Raw genomic sequence first — 17,681 nt, forward strand, 5'->3', positions numbered from 1 at the left:
AAAAATTAGCCAGGTGTAGCGGTGGGTGCCTGTAGTCCCAGCTACTCTGGAGGCTGAGGCAGGAGAATGACATGAACCCGGGAGGCAGACCTTGCAGTGAGCCGAGATTGTGCCACTGCACTCCAGCCTGGGCCACATAGCAAGACTCCATCTCAAAAAACAAAAAAAAAGAAGTTTGCCAATATTTACTTCCCTTGTATTAGTAACTAATACCCAAAAGGAAATTCTGACTCTAGATTATGTTTGCTTACGTTCTTTCAGATGGAATGTTTTAATGGATTATTGCTATACTACCCCATCAGGAAACCCAAATGATGACATTCGATATGATCTCTTCTTTAGGTAAGACTTAGCTGTTTAAGTATTGTATTGATACCAACGACCCAGTTGTAGATAATTGAAATGGAATATCTAAGTCAGATAAATTATAAAGCACTGTTATAGCTTTTGAATTTCAAGTTTTACATTTTGAACTTTGAGTCCTTATAAAGCGGAAAGTATAAAATTTGAGAGCAGTTTTCAACACAAAATGCTGATAAGGCTATTGTTGAATCAGAGTTGTAAGTAAGTTAGGTCCACCAAAGATGTTTTATTCATGTTTAGGAGATATGGGAATATTTCACTGTCTTAGGAAAAGCATAGTTAGGATATTATTTGCAGGAAAAGACGCAATAGAGGTTACTATTTATCTGCAACTAGACCATCTCATGTGTCAAAAGGAGAGTAAAATTAAAGTAATGGTCTGGATAATTTAGACCCCAAGATACTTTTGTTTGTTTATCAGTATTTAGTATAAAACTATAATATAACTTACCACTCCTTTTCTTATTAGAGCCAATAACTTCATCCTCCTTCCCCAATAGACAGTGATAGAGTGAACGTAATATACATTTGAGGAAAGAGGACATTGATCATAAAACCATTCAATCATCTCAGTTCCTTTTCAGCATTTTTATCTGACAGCCGAACAGACTTGAGAGTCAAGCAATGTCTTCTAATCATGCTTATAAATTGCAGTTGGCTCAGCTCACTGCAGCTTATTGATACATGATGGAAGTAATATAATGGGAAACCAAAAGAATACACTTTATTGGCTAATCAAGGGCAAGATGATGTTCAGAGGGTATGGTCAAACTGTTATTCTTACATATTCTATTTTTGGAAATGTTAATTTGGGCAACATTTTTGGGAAAAAATGTCAGTATGTATCAAAAGCCTTAAAAGTTTCATATTCTTTGATTCTAGCTTTACAAATTGGGAAATATATTTTAAAATATTTATGATATTCTTGTCTATCAGTGATATTTAAAATAGTAAAACATGGGAACAAATTATATATTCAGCAGTAAGGAAATAGCTGGGTGGATTATGGACAACCAGTAAGTTGAGAGTCCATACAGGCACTACAATCATATAAAGTTATGTATTAGATAGAAAAAAAAATGGTTGGCTTTCTCTTACCTTCTCCCTTTCTGTCTTATTGGTATTTCTATCTTTGAAAATAATTGATTCTTTAACATTTAAAGGTATTAAAATATCAAGGAAAAGGATCATAATGTATAATTCTATATATAATGAGCTTCATTTGTATAACAGAAAAGACTGTAAAGAGAAACAGCAAAAGGCTCACAGTGGTTATTTATGCTTGGTAGGGTTATGGATTTTTTTTGACAGTTCTCTTATTTTCCTAAACTTCTATAATCTTCATATATTGATAATCTGGAATATGACCATCAGACTTCTGGTATGAATATAGAAGCAGCTTAGTTCTGAATCTTTTCAGTTTTTGTATTGGAAACCGTTCAGAGTGAAATGTATAACTAAAGAAAAAAATTTCCCAAATGTCCTTTTTTGTGACTCTAGGAGGAAAAGAAAACCTAGAAATTCTAAAGTAAACGTTACTGTTGATGAAAACAGTTAAGATCAAGAGAAAATGGTGTAGAAAGCAGTGTAGAAGAGGTGGTAAGAAAGGCAGGGAAGAAAAGTGGGTGCTGAGGGGTACTAAGGGAGTCAGCTCCCAGAAGCAGCTGGAGAAATACACACCTAGAAGGAAAGGGCACTACTTTGTTTTTTTTTGTTGTTTTTTTTTTTCTTTTTTTATTTTAATTTATTATTATTATTATACTTTTAAGTTTTAGGGTACATGTGCACAATGTGCAGGTTTGTTACATATGTATCCATGTGCCATGTTGGTGTGCTGCACCCATTAACTCGTCATTTAGCATTAGGTATATCACCTAATGCTGTCCCTCCCCCGTCCCCCCACCCCACAACAGTCCCCGGAGTGTGGTGTTCCCCTTCCTGTGTCCTTGTGTTCTCATTGTTCAATTCCCACCTATGAGTGAGAACATGCGGTGTTTAGTTTTTTTGTCCTTGCGATAGTTTACTGAGAATGATGGTTTCCAGTTTCATCCATGTTGCTACAAAGGACATGAACTCATCATTTTTTATGGCTGCATAGTATTCCATGGTGTATATGTGCCACATTTTCTTAATCCAGTCTATCGTTGTTGGACATTTGGGTTGGTTCCAAGTCTTTGCTATTGTGAATAGTGCTGCAATAAACATACGTGTGCTTGTGTCTTTATAGTTGCATGATTTATAGTCCTTTGGATATATACCCAGTAATGGGATGGCTGGGTCAAATGGTATTTCTAGTTCTATATCCCTGAGGAATCGCCACACTGACTTTCACAATGGTTGAACTAGTTTACAGTCCCACTACTTTGAATGGAAACTGCTATCCCCAGGGCTGGGGAATCTGAAGAAAAAAACAGTAGAGAATGCTCAGAGCCTCAGAAGTGGCAGATCTCATAAAGTACCAGGAAAAGTACACCTTCTAAAGGTGAAGGAATCGCCTGGGAAGGCAGGGGCTCTGCCCTTGGTGGCAAGGCTGGTGAATAAACCTCAGGAACCCAGGGCTGATGGCAGAACCCTGTGAATATCTTTTAAGTTCAGTCAGCTGCACAGTTCTGCTATATTCAAAGAAAATTTTTTTTTCTTTAACACATTATAAATCTTCTTTTACTAGAGAACATTAACATTTACTTTTTTGATTTCTTTTTTTATTAATTTTTTTTGCACACAAAACAATAAACATTTTCTAAAAATACATACAAACAAAAAGATGCGTATCAAACATATTAGGAAGGTTGCACATGGGATGACGGGGAATAGAAATGGGGAGTGGGAATTAAAGAAAATAAATGAGAGAGGGACTTTATATGGATCAATGATAATAACTCAATCCTCTATTTGACAAAGAAGAAGGAGAAGGAAGAGGAAGAAAAAGAAAGTGGGATAAAGGATCAGAAAGGGAGGAAAATAGAAAAAATTAGAGTATGAAAATTGTTATTGAAAAACAGAGGAGGGAGCCCTTGAGTTGGGGAAACCCTTAAGGAAGATATTTACCATTCCACATTGCCTTAGGGGTTCTAAAAATTTTAGGTTTAGGGAAATCCAGCTCTTTCAAACTTGAATGATAAACAGATGCAGGTATTTCTTGCAGTGTTCCAATATTCTACAGGAAAAATATCGAAAATGGCAGAAAAGAAATTTTAAAGATGAATTAAACTCACCAGAAAAATGTTGCCATGGAATATATAATATATACATTCGCACCTTAATTTTTAAAAAGCAAAAAAAGCATCATGGTTATGAAGATAGAATTATGAGAACTTAGGTAAGTAAGGATAGGACAGTAAAAGCCATGGCTATGGAAATGTGAAAAGGAAACTGGGATGAGTGAAAATAAATGGAAATATAAAAAATGTATGAGAGGAAGGGACGTGTAATTAGAAAGCATTCAAAGGAGTGCAGATCACAGCAGAAACAGTGTGGGACATGGAAGATAAGTACGAGAAATACAAATAAAAATAAACAAATGTAAAGGAAAATAAAAAGAGGATTAAGTAAGAAAGATAGAAATAAAAAGGTGAGAAAGGGAATTCAATATATGTATAATATGCATAATTAGAATTGTCCCCCCAAAAGCCAAAATAATAGAACACATGTTTAAAAATATAACCCAGGAACACTTTCCTAAATTAAAAAAAAAATCTTACATTGATATAATGAAATGATGCCCTGGATGAAATTGAAGATTTCATTAAGTGGAAACCGGGGGAAATATAAAAAGACATAGCTATACAATAAAAAAATTAGAGATTTTACCTCTTACAAAACTTACTTCTGGTGGCCAACAAGTAAGTAAGGAAGTAAGGATATAGAAAATCTAAATGACATAAGCAATAAGCTAAATACAGAGAGACAGCAATTCATAACAATATCAAAAACCAGAAAGTCCTCACCACTTGGAAGTTGCAAAATGCATAAATAAGACTTGTATCAAAAATGAAAATATGAAGCAATGTTTTGGAAGAAGTTAAGAAAAAGTAGGTTCCTTGAAAAAAATACATTAATAGAGAATCACAAGCTAATCAAATCAAGAAAAAAAGGGATAAATGACAAATGCAAAAAGATAAGGGGGGAATCAACTTGGAAATGAGCAGAGTATGGTTCTATCAGATATCACAGTCAATAAAATGTCTACAATTATTAAAGGAATGTGATACTATGCAAAGCTAGACACATAGACAAAAATCACAGAACAGTAAACTGAGAAATAGATCCCCAAACATATGGGAATTTAGTGTAAGGTAGAGTGTGGTACCACCAATCAGTGGGATAAGTAGATTTTTTAAAACAGTGTTGGACATGGATAACAGTAAGATAAAAAATAGTATTGGACCTATACTTCAGTCAGTATACCATAAGAAAACCTAAATAGATTATTAAATTAAAGGCAAAAACTACAACTTTAAAAGTGGTAGAATAAAACAAGAGAAATACCTTTAAAACTTTGGAGTAAGGAAACTGTCTTCAGCCTAAATACTAGAAGCCACAAAATAACATATTGAAAATTTAACTACATAAGAATAAAACTGTACACACACACACACACACACACACACGCACACACACACACACACACACACAGAATGTCCAAAGCCAAATAACAAAGTGAAACAATTTGCAACTTACATAACAACCAGTAACCACTCTTCTTAATACATAAAAGAACTCATAAGAATTAGAAAGAAAATGGCCAAGAACACAACAGAATTTGATCAAAAGACATAAACCATTTTCAGATAAAGAAATGCAAATGACTATAAGGTATGTGAAGATACACAAACTCATTAATTATAAGAAAATATAAGTTAAAGTTATAGGGTGATAGTTCATTTTTACTCTCAAATAGGGAATAATAAAAAATTTTGTCCATACATTTTCTGATGTAGCTCTGGAGAAGTAAGCATTGTTTTCATATATTGCTTGTGAAGTCCAAAATTGAACAATATTTATATAGAGCAATGTGACAATATCTATTAAATGATTATACGGATGTATTCTGTAGATAATCCTGTACATGTTCAACATGATATATTGTAAGGCTATTCATTATTACTTTGTTTTTAAAAAGCAAAAGATTCAAAAACAATGCATGTACATAAATAGGAAACTGATTAAATAAACTCTGAAACATGTCCATGATGAAATACTACACAGCTGTGGAAAAAAATGAGGAAGCTCTCTAAATATTGATACGGAAAGATCTCTAACACTGCTAAATCTTTAAAAGGCGAGGTACAACATAGTGTAGACAATATGCTATCGTTTGTTTAAGGAGGGAGGACAATAAGAATACATTGCTTCTGTTTCTATTTTCATATACCCTGGGAATGATGTGAAAATAAATGAAAATAAATGAGAATGAAAATAAGTGAGATCACCTCTGGCAGATTTCTATATATTTTAAATTATTTGGATTTTTGAACTATATGAGAGTATAATTCTTCCATTATTGCAATCAGAAACTGATCTGTTTAAATTTTATGATCCAGGTTTTATTGTCATATCTGTTGAATTAGCTTATGCTATGACTAAATATCTGTAACGTGGCATGGTTCTGTTAGCTCTTAATGTAATGGTGGATCCTTAATATGGTAGAAATTAATTTACAAGTCCCAGTAGGTTGGTACTTTCCAGTGATGTCCTGTTTTCATGTTCCCTAAAATTTAGCTGTGACAAGGACCCTCAGACCACCGTCATTGAGAATGGCCGAAGCCAGCGGGGCCGGTTTTCATTTGAAGTGTTCCGATTTGTGAAACACAAGAATCAGAAAATGTCCACTGTCTTCTTGCACTGCGTTACCAAGCTCTGCAGAGCAGATGACTGCCCTTTCCTTATGCCGGTATGTTTTTAAGGAACTTCATTCTAAGTTGTTGAATTGATCTAAGCTGAAAGGTTATCAAATGTCAGAAACTAATTTCTACATAGAAAGTGGATATGTGTTAGGTCAAATAGTTTGAAGTAGGATTTATTCATTTGTCTAGTAAAGATCTGCTAAATATCCTACTTTGTGCCAAGCATTATACTGAGGATACAGAGATGAGGTGTGCACAAATTCTGAATTTAATTAGATTATTCTTTAGGATCATGAGCTAGTCACAGAAGAAATCAAGACAAAAATCTTACGGTGCAAAGGCAGACAAATATATGTAGTAACAGGCAGTATTCACCATTGTGAGAGAGATGAAGCAGGAGAGGTTGAGAGGATTGGTGGAAATGAACTCCAGCTGTTACTTCGAAGAGGACTGAGCCCCAGAGAACCAAGATCAAGAGTGTGAGAGACATTGCTGGCCAAACGATGGCCAAAGACACAGACACATAAATTAGTGTGATCAGAGAGCTTCTAGTTCTTCAGTAGGGTTGTAGAGCAGAGTAGAGATGATTGGAAAACCCAGGGAGCGGACTGGGCTGGTGCTGGAAAGGTAGATTGTGGCCAGATGGTCGGGAAATCACTGAGATTTAAAGTTAAAAGCAGTGAAAGGTGTGAATCTGAATTGCATACAGCCACCATTAAAATAAAGAGCCATTTAAAGTAGTGAATAAAAAAAATTCTATTCTGACCAGCTGTCTAGGGTCACATCATTATCAACCTGAGAAAAATGCATGCCCTTTTTAAATTTGAAATACCGTTAATATGTTTATATTTATGTTTAATTTATGCATAAATGGGAAGCTATTTCTTCATGCTCATTGATCCCTTTGGACTAATAAGCTATGTCAGATGGGGGTAAATGGAGGGTCCGCATTACCTTGAGTCCATGCTGACCAACATTTCTGGGAAGGATTTATTAAAGGCTTGAGAGAAATAAAAGTAGAAAAGTTTGATAAACACAGCACTTTTTCAAGAGAGCCATTGAGCTATGTAAATTAATGAGGCAGTGCACAATTACAGCAGGAGGAAATAAGAAATGTGGCCCAAGCCAGGGTAAGAAACACTGTAGCTGTTACATGCAAAGTAATTAAATAAATGCACGGAATGAAATGAATAAAATTAAACATGTGGTATCTCTTCCAAAAGAATCTGCTTTCCAAACGGCCATAAAGAAACAATTCTGCGCCGGTGTGGAATTTCATTTGTTTTCATTAACACTTCAGATTTGCAGCCACAGAGAAAGGAGAGATGCTGGGAGGAGGACGACTTGGAGCCCCCAGAGCTCTTCTGGCAGCGCGGTGCTCTCTGCTGGTCCCATCATTACTCGGAGTGGTAAGTGTGCTCCTCCTTCTGTATGTAGTAATAGACGGTTCCAAAATGCCTCGTTACTTGGCTTCTGACGAGAACTCAAAGTGGTTCCTAAACAGCACTAATTAACTATGAGACAAGATAAACTACTAAGCAACTTTAATTTCACAGTAGTTTCCCTGTTTACTCAACTTTCACACAAAGGGCAATATTGTCTTTACTACATTTCCTGTTTTCACACACACACATACACACACACACACACACACACACGAGTATGCCACGCTGGACCTGTTTTATTTATTTATTTATTTTTATTTTTTGAGACGGAGTATCTCTCTGTTGTCCAGGCTGGGGTGCAGTGGTGTGATCTCGGCTCACTGCAACCTCCGCCTCCCAGGTTCAAGAGATTCTCTTGCCTCAGCCTCCAGAGTAGCTGAGATTACAGGCGCCTGCCACCACACCTGGCTAATTTTTGTATTTTTAGTAGAGATGGGATTTCACCATGTTGCTCAGGCTGGTCGGGAACTCCTGACCTCGTGATCCGCCCACCTCGGCCTCCCAAAGTGCTGGGATTACAGGCGTGAGCCCAGCCCATGCTGGACGTGTGGATCCGCTTGGATACCCTGTGGATCCGCTTCACCGTCCTCTGCCCTGCTGTCGCCCATGACTACTAATTTGAGTGTACTGCAGCCTCTAGCTCCCTTGCCCTCTAGTTTCTGGTTGGGCTTGACCAATAGGTGGTGCTGTAAGCAGATGGGAGGGCACAGAAATTGTGGAGTCCACAAGGCTCCTCCCAGACAATTCTCTCCCTAGAACTGCTCTGAAAACCCTCTCCTTATCCCTTCACTCTACTCTCTCTTGTGAATTCTCTACATCTTTATAAATAGGCTATTAAACACTCCGTATATGGCCCAGTTTGAGTACCATTTGTTTCCTTTCAGAATTCTGCATATTACATACTCTCATCTACTGCATTCACTTGTACTCATGAATTTATATGATCTAATGGACACAACTCTTTATAACTCTTTATAAACATATTCTCATGTATACAAATATATGTGCATACATGTACCTACACACATACACACACACACACATACACACACACACAATGTAAAGTGATACAGATTTTGTAGATTTAAGTCAGTGTGAACCCAGAGACTTCCAGAGTCCATTGGATAAAACAGATGCGGCATAAAAAACTCTGAAACTAAAGCCGGAAAAACTGATTCTAGGTTTAGCTTTTGTTCTAACATGCTATGTGACTAGAGGTTTTATTTCATTTCTTTGGGCAAATGTTTCTTCATTTTTAAAGTAAAAGTTTTTAACAAGTTTATAAAGTTTTAAAATATTTCTTCATTTTTAAAATAAAAGTCTTAAGATTTTTTTATAACTCTGTAGTTCTAAATTTTCCCCCAAAAAAAGAGAATTCTGATTTGGATTATATGCTAATAATGTTTTCTCCATTTTATATTAGCCTTAATGCTGTTATTATGCTTCAGTTACATTTTCGGTACCTTTTCTCCATGCTGCCCATCCCACAGTCAAAAGAAAGTTTTGCCTGAAATAGGCAAGTCAGCAAAAAGTGGTTTTGGCCCAAAAAATTCAGACAATTAATTGCTTTAATTACTTTCCTCCCTGTGTTTGTGTAGACCTAACATTATTTAAAAACAAACTAATAGGCCCTTTCAATAATGCAGAAATATATTAAATATGAAATTTCAAACTTAGCCCATACTCCCTGAAGATTTTTGGTATGTGCTTTGACTGGTTTAAAAATGACTGGTTTGGCCGGGTGCGGTGGCTCACACCTGTAATTCCAGCACTTTGGGAGGCTGAGGAGGGCGAATTACCTGAGGTCAGGAGTTCGAGACCAGCCTGGCCAACATGGTGAAAACCCGTCTCTACTAAAAATACAGAAATTAGCCAGGTGTGCTGGCATATGCCTGTAATCACAGCTACTCGGGAGGCTGAGGCAGGAGAATTGCTTGAGCCAGGGAGGCAGAGGTTGCAGTGAGCCGAGATTGTGCCACCACACTCCAGCCTGGCTGACAAAGTGAGACTCTGTCTCAAAAAAAAAAAAAAAAAAAAAAGACTGATTTGTGGCTTGTGAAAGTTCCATTTTTGATGTCTATCTAGCTTTCAGAAATGGCTCATAGAATTACACTGAATAGAAACTGAGTTCTTGTTGCCAAATAATTAGGATTGCTTTTGGGTAGGCACAATAAAAGAGATTTTTATTTCCATGGAGCATATCTAGAGTCAGTTTGTTATAAGAAAAGAACTTTTAAAGTGACATTTCTTCTGTTCATCTTGGGTAGATGGCTTTTTCTCCTTAATTGCCTTCTTACTTCCTTCTTGCCTACGCAAAACTAAGTATTACAAATTTTAAATAATTTGTTAGCTGTATTCATCCATTCTCATGCTGCTAATAAAGACACACCCGAGACTGCACAATTTATAAAGAAAAAAAGATTTAATGGATTCACAGTTCCACATGGGTGGGGAGGCCTCACAATCATGGCAGAAGGCAAAGGAAGAGCAAAGTCATATCTTAAATGATGGCATTTAAGATCGCCCTTTATAAAACCATGAGATCTCGTGAGACTTATTCACTATCATGAGAACAGCATGGGAAAAACCCATCACCACAATTCAATTACCTCCCACAACATGTGGGTAGTATGGGAGCTATAATTCAAGATGAGATTTGGGTGGGGACACAAACCATATCATTAGTGTAAAATAATTTTTAAAAATACAAAAAAAATTCTAAGACCCCCGAAATCCCAGTAAAGATAAATAAGTAGAAGTCTCTAATTCTAACATAAGTAACCAGCTCTCCAGGTTCAGAGGTTTCATCCATTCCACATCCAGTTGCCCAAAATATCTATGTTAACACCACAAAGAGCTATCACAATGCCTCTGATGTCATGCCTGGATTTCTTTCCAATTTTCAACCAGTTTCCACCTCAAGAATGTCACTTATTGCCCAACATGCTAGAGGAGTTGTCTCGGGGTCACCTCAGGTTTCTCCACCGGCAGAGCCCCCAGAGGAGCACACTCATGCTTTCAGGGTCCCCTTGAATCCTCTCTCATTCTCTCTTGAATTATTTTTAAATAATTTTGATAAATAAAATTTTGGCGTGGTCTTCTTTGGTCATCATGATGGTCTCACTGCCTAGAGGAACATATATATAAAGATGTTTACATTGTAATACTATGATATCCATGAAAAAATATATTTTTAAAAATTCCACATGAACACAGAACTCAGAACTCAAGCCATATCCATCCACATGCAAAATCCTATGCAAATTTCATGTTCAACTTCATGACCAGAACTACCTTTTTTCCTTAGTTTCACTTTATTTTTACCTTAGATCAGCTAGAATTTATCTCTTCAGGTCCTGTGGCCAATTTTATATAGACAAGTCCAATTTCAGGCTTGATTTGCTCTCTTCAGAGCTCTCTGATGCTTGGAAGTTTTGCTCTATTTGCTCATTGAACCACTCCTTTTCCCTAGACATCTAGCTTAGGTCAAGTTCAGTAAGTTGTTAAACCTCAGAACTCCTGTTTTGTTTTGCTTTTTAATGAAATCAAATCCATTCTGGATATTTTTTACCCAACATAGTTAATAGTTTTGTTACTTGACTTAGGAAAATCTTCACACCCTCATAATGCAACCCCTCAAGAAAAATTTCCTGAAGCATTCTTATTTAAAACTTCAAAATGCTAAAAGTGCTTGGATAGGGAAAAGCTTATCAAAGGGTACAATTCTGGAAATCTAAAGGCACCAACACCAGAAAACAATACCTAATTGTTTTGTTATACTTAATTCCTGTGGAGAGACCCAAGCCGTATTCTTGTTCAATTAGAATTGTTGAGTTTTATGAGTAGTTAATAATTCATTTGAGCATACTTGTTTGTCCCTTCATGGGACTGGCACTCTTCTAGGAACTGGGAGTACAATAGAGAACAGGCCGCAGACTTTGTCCTCAGGGATCTTAGAGTTCAGAGGTAAAAACAGACTATTAACAAACATAATACTGTGAAAAGTAAGAAGGTTGGTGCTTATTAACTTGAAATGTGTGGTCCATTTTACTACATAGGTTATTAAAGTTTTTTTAAAAAATACTTTTCTAGTGCTAAGAGAAAAAAATAATTCTGCATATATCTTTGGTGGTCATTTTTTTAATTATTATTTCAACTACTTACATGAGAAAGCAGAGAATGACAATTTATCTGCCACTTCTGGCTTTCAAATGGCTGTGGCATTGCTGCCGCCACCTTTCTCCTATAGGCTTTCAAACAGATAAATATACTCTCGGAGAGCCCCAAAAGTTTGGTATTCCAATCAGTTCTAATTCCAGAAGGCTTCAGGTGTTTCTTTTAGCATATATGTACATGTCAAGACCAAGTGGGTTCAAGCAAAAAAACAAGTGTGGTGGGATAAAAGTCTCCTGAAAAAATGTCTACCTTCCCTTTCAAGGCGATACAGTGCTTTGATTTTTTGCTTGTTTGTTTGTTTTCTTTGCAATAATACAAAAATTGGATGCTACCAGAAATAGCAACTAGATAAAGCAATTCTCTCTACCTTTATCCACTGTCAAATACAATTCCAAATAGTATTCGAATATCACAGGTTTCGATTTCAACCACCTGCCAAAGGTAGTATGCTTTCGTTTTTTTCAGAGTCCTGGAACCTGGATTTTGTAGTTCCAGTCTTATTTGGAAAAGGGTGTGTCTTTTCCACACACACGGGGATTTTTGTCCACAGCGAAGTCCTCATTAATGACACCTGAGATATTATTTGTATGGAAGTGTTGGTGGTAATATGGGGAGTGCAGGGGACAGTCTGACTTTTGTTAACCTTAGGATGCAGAAAATAGCAGAGAGGGCATCTAGTCATAGCACTTTTGTCTTATTTGGAACACTTATTAGGAAGGAACTTTCTATTTTTTAGTTGAAATGTTTTAAAGCAATTAAGTGTGATTTCTAAAAAAAAGAATAGCTTTCAAAAAGAAATTTTGTAGCATTATATATTCTCCTCCTATGTTCCAGTGAGGCAGCTCATCTTGGGAAAAGAGCACATGGATATTTTGGAAGAATTGATCACAGTCCATTCATCCCACCTGTTTCCATGAGAAGGAAGTGTTATTATAAAGTAGTGTTGGTTAGAGGTTAGGATTTTTCTGAATGTTCTATAACAAAAATGTGTGTTATTTTTCTTTTTGTCCTATAGCGATGCATTGCACCATTCTAAAGAATCCTATGAATGAGTGCTGTATTAATTTTGAACATTGTACTTCAGGATCAGACAGCAAAACCATCATTTCTGCGAAGATTCATGTGTCTGAAAAAAAATGGTGTCAGATATTTTATAAATATCTCACCAGGTTCTCCCAGTACCTGTTTAAAATACTAATCCTAGAGTTTCAGAGCTTGAGATATTCATCTTCATAACCAGAAATATTTTTCATACTTGGTCAGTTTATATTATTTTAGAAAAAGGACTCTGAAACTGAGCTTTGTTTTAAGCATATGTTTACTCTGTCATAAAGGCTGTGACAGATGGAAATTTCTTTATCTGTAAAATGGGAGTAGCAATAATATCCAAACCATATGGCTTCTGTGAGGATGAAATGTGATAATATATGAAACTGCCGTTTATGAACTATGTGGTTTTATACACATACTGATTGTAATAATATTTATATTCCAGAAATAAACAATTGCGCACATTATATGGTTCAAATAACAAACACAAATATTAAAACACAAATACGAAATTACTGTTATTTCAAATATGAAATATGAGCTTGTACAAGCTCAAGGGTTGGTGGCAACATGATGACAAATTGGACAACAAAAATTGGGAAATCAAGTAATATGTTTATCACATCTATTATTGTGTTTGGCAGGGAAAAGTCAAAAATCAACAGCTTCAATCTTTTACTTAACAGATGCAAATAAAACTGCAACCCAAGCTCAGGAGTCATGTTTTCCTTTCATATAGTTATTAAGTGTAAATTTATCTTCTTGGAACTTAAAATGATGTGTTTGCAGATTATGTTGGGCAAATTGGCAATACTTAAAATAGAGTGGCACTAAATAATGAATATTCTGTATAACAGAATAACAAATAGCAGGTTATAGGGCCATAAAAAAATGTAATAGCTGTTAACAATTACTGTCCCCACTAACCTGACTGGAGAGCTAATGATGAAACAAAGTTGGCAGGCAAGAAAACAGCACACGATATATTTTTTTCTATTACATTTGTATACCTAGGGCAGGGGCAGGATGTGGGCTTGGGGATTAGAAAGATGATGAAATCCAGGACATATGAAACAGGGCATGGAAAAGCAGAATGGTTTAGGAGGACATTCATTTTTGCCTTACTCAAGGAGATTATGGGTGGAAGTAAGAGGAGATACAGGTAAAAATGTAGGTACAAAGTAATTATTAATCAGAATAAACAAAGGTAAATATTTGGAGAGATGATGTCACTTCTCTTTTTCTGTTTTTTCCCCTCAGATGAGACTCCAACCAACAATTCACAACTTGGTAAGATAATTAACATATTTTGCGATGTTTTTTACATTTTTGGTGATTAGTTACAAAGCTGTAATCATCTAAGTGTAATGAGGTTGAGTTTTCCAAGCTTGGTCCATTTTGGATAACAGTTCACTGAGGGTTTTCAAACTCATATGTGATCTATTGGTCAATTTTTATAGCATTTGATAGCTTTTTGGTATTTTGATTTTGGCTGCCCATGGGCAGCCTCTAAACCATACAATCCTTTGGTATTGGGTTGAATTACCGTCAAATAGATTGTAGCACAATTCAGTGCCATGCTGCTATTCTATGAGATGCTGATGAAAGATGTTTTGCAGGTAAAATTGGGTTAAGGTGAGATAAATATTATGTGGGGCCTTTACAACAGGGTGTGTTTCATTATTTGCAGGTTCTCCAAGTGTGCCTCCCTTCCAGCTGAACGCCATCACCAGCGCACTGATATCAGGAATGGTCATTCTGGGAGTTACGAGCTTTTCTCTTCTTCTGTGCTCACTGGCCCTTCTGCACAGGAAGGCACCCACCAGTTTAGTGTTGAATGGCGTAAGAAACCCAGTCTTTGACTGACTATAACAGGTCCCTGCTCTCTGGAGAAGGCTTCACTGACTAAACTATGTGTCAATGCAGTCAGTGTTCCATCTGAATTTCATGTCAGTCCACATTCAATATTTGTAAGTTTGATAAATTTCACAGTGTAGCTTTTCAGCATAATGATAGTGAAAGAAGTTTATAATATTGCTATTGTCACTTATGTACGTGGCCAGCCGTATTTTTATGCCACCAATGACTATATTGACAATAAGTGAAAAATATTCAGGACTTAGGGCTTACAGGATCAGTAATATTTCATTTTATTTCAGTTTTCTTTTGATCGTTGGTTAAAAGATAAAAGATGAGAGTAGACAAAAAATGAAATGTGTTGCATTTCCCCCTTAAGCATTAATGGCATTTAGATTTGCACACGTGGTCCTAGAATAAATGTTGCTTTTTGTTTTAATCCAGATATTCCCAGCTTCAGGATGTGTTTTAATTGGACTGGCCAATTTGGATACCTGAGATTTAACTACTCATTCTATGACCTCCTGTGTTTTTGGCTGATTTTCATGTCTGACAATATTCATTTTAAAAGAACTCTTGGGACATGTCTCTTAACCTGGGGCACCCTTTTGTGTAGAAGATAGTGAAAATAGTTGTTAGCTTCCAAGGCTAATACTAAGTGGCCCTAGATCATTATTCATTAGAATAGGAATAGCTGTGATCAGTTTTCTTCTTCGGGTTCACGTGAGAACACCAGCAAATGTTAACGCTCCTCCCAGGTAAACAGTTCAGCTGCTATTGCAGCTGTGCTTCCAGCACTGAGGTAACTATGCAAAGATTATTTTTAATTCAAGAATCATTACATGTGAAAACAAGCTGTAGTTGTGAAAAAAGAACATTATCGTCAGCTCATAAGCATACTGTTCCTAGAAGGGTTTTTAACAATTTAGATTCCCTTTTTCCTAAAACATAAAGGAAACTTAGGTTAAGTGTAGTTTGCAGAACATTGTTGGAATCTACATAAAAAGATATTCCTTCCCCCCATATTTTTGATGCCAGGCAATAAATAATCAGGAGAGGGTTTCTTTTTAAGGTGTCTTCTTGTAGGTGTCATAATTGCCATGAATAAACAATATTTTCCTCTAATAGTAAACTGCAAGAAGCATTTGATCCTTTATCAGTTTTGCAAAAAAGCAAGTTTTAAGCAGCCCATGTTCTTACAAAAAAATCCAACATTCTCTTTGTTTAAGCTACCTATGTGATGAACAAATAAAATAATTTAATAGCCAACACCAAAATCCAGCATGTGAAGTTACTAGAAGTGCCATGTTAACTATAAGCAATTGCTGTAATCACTAATTTCTATTCAACATTTGTGACCCATTAGTTGGGACTTAATTTACTATACTGCATGCAAATCATCAAGCAATTGCTTCAAATGAAATGTCTACAATGTGAGTTAATGATTAAATCAATCCTCAAGTTGAAAAACACTTTTTCTCCAATTTGCCTGAATTTTTCAGGAGGAAGCGTTTATATTACAATAATTAGCTATATAATTGCATCAACTTTTTATTTCAAGGTATAGACACCAAGTGAAGTGGGATCTGGAAAGTCTCTGGATAATTTCTTTACAAAAAAAGTTTAAATCACATAAAAAGCCAATCTACTCTTCCCTGTGTTACTTCAAAATAACTTTGAAGTGACTATTCTGAGTTTTATCTGTGTTAACATGATTAACTGACCATACTACTAATGTGACCCTACATGTACATGGATAGTATTGAAATATGCTGGTAAATCTATTTCAGATACTTAAAGTGAATTGCCATTGATTCTACAATTAAGTTCTGTGAATAGGACATTATATCATTTAAGCTGTTTTGTCAATTTGATTTTTATGCTTTTGGAACGGCCGCTGTTTCAGCTGTTGACCTTTTCAATTCTATACTCCATTTTATAGAATTGAATAATGGACACATATCACTTGGGAAACAACTTAAGTATCACATTATTTTTTGCCACCCTTTCATCATAAATGGAAGAATCAGAGTTATAATGAGATAAACCAGGTCTGTTTTTTACAACTTTGTTCTTATAAATCTGCAGTTATATGGAGTATTTAGTTATACTGAATTTTACAGTTATTATAGTGTGAAAAACCTTACAAAATACGTGCAAATGTTTCTTCAGTTTTAATACCTCAAACTGTTTTTTGCACTTCAGGGGTAAGGTCTGATGACATGTAAAAGATGATCGGTTTAATAAAATAATTGTTTAAAATGTTGACTTTTTTTTTTTTAATTTTCTCCTTCCTGCTCTCAACATCCTATTCCTACTTTCACAAATACAGAGGGTCTCCAACTTATGATGGTTACATTTACAATTTTTGACTTTAAGATGGGTTTATCAGGCCATTAAATGCATTGTTGACCTGTGATTTTTTTTTTATTTATGATGAGTTTTTTGAGACATAACACCATTGGAAATTGAGGAGCATCTGTACTGAGAAAGATTTAGTCTAAAATAAGCTGCCTAATGCAACAGGGAAGGTCAGTGATCTCTGTAGGTAGATGAAGTCTGCCCTCTTAGTACTGAGCCCTGTGCTGGGAGACACATTCTTGATGTTAGCTAAAGGTAAGGAACTACATTTTTCTTTGAGCTTGAGCTCTAACTAAAATGGAACTTACAATTTTAAAAACTTTGGTAGGGACAGAAAAAAACTGGAAAGACAAGGAGCTTGGCTTCTGCCCGGAATTTCACAGTCTCTCTTAAGTGCCAGCAGGATCTGGCTGTCCTCCTTTGTCTTGGGGGAGGGTTGGTAGGAAAGTGACACAGTGTTGAGGCAAAATCCTTTTCCTGACCCAGAGATAATCCAGTCTCACAAAACTGGGCACTACCTTGAGCCCTAAGTATTGACAATTAGCTTTGGGGGCATCACAAGACATGATGGTTCATGAGGGAC

At 35.9% G+C, this 17,681-nt stretch overlaps 1 protein-coding gene across 1 annotated transcript in view; it reads left to right on the forward strand.

The window, feature by feature from the left end:
• The window catches only part of ZPLD1 (zona pellucida like domain containing 1), a 45,661-nt gene extending 28,693 nt beyond the window's left edge, over positions 1–16,968 (forward strand). The window contains exons 7-11 of the mRNA XM_055259539.2: positions 262–342; positions 6,085–6,256; positions 7,510–7,618; positions 14,141–14,170; positions 14,571–16,968. Of these exons, the coding sequence (XP_055115514.2) occupies positions 262–342; positions 6,085–6,256; positions 7,510–7,618; positions 14,141–14,170; positions 14,571–14,746 (568 nt within the window). The 3' untranslated portion in view covers positions 14,747–16,968. The remainder of the gene's footprint in view (positions 1–261; positions 343–6,084; positions 6,257–7,509; positions 7,619–14,140; positions 14,171–14,570) is intronic.
• The last annotated feature ends 713 nt before the right edge of the window (positions 16,969–17,681 follow it).

The sequence above is a fragment of the Symphalangus syndactylus genome, chromosome 21 (genome assembly GCF_028878055.3).
Source record: "Symphalangus syndactylus isolate Jambi chromosome 21, NHGRI_mSymSyn1-v2.1_pri, whole genome shotgun sequence".
NCBI classification, from domain to species: domain Eukaryota; kingdom Metazoa; phylum Chordata; class Mammalia; order Primates; family Hylobatidae; genus Symphalangus; species Symphalangus syndactylus.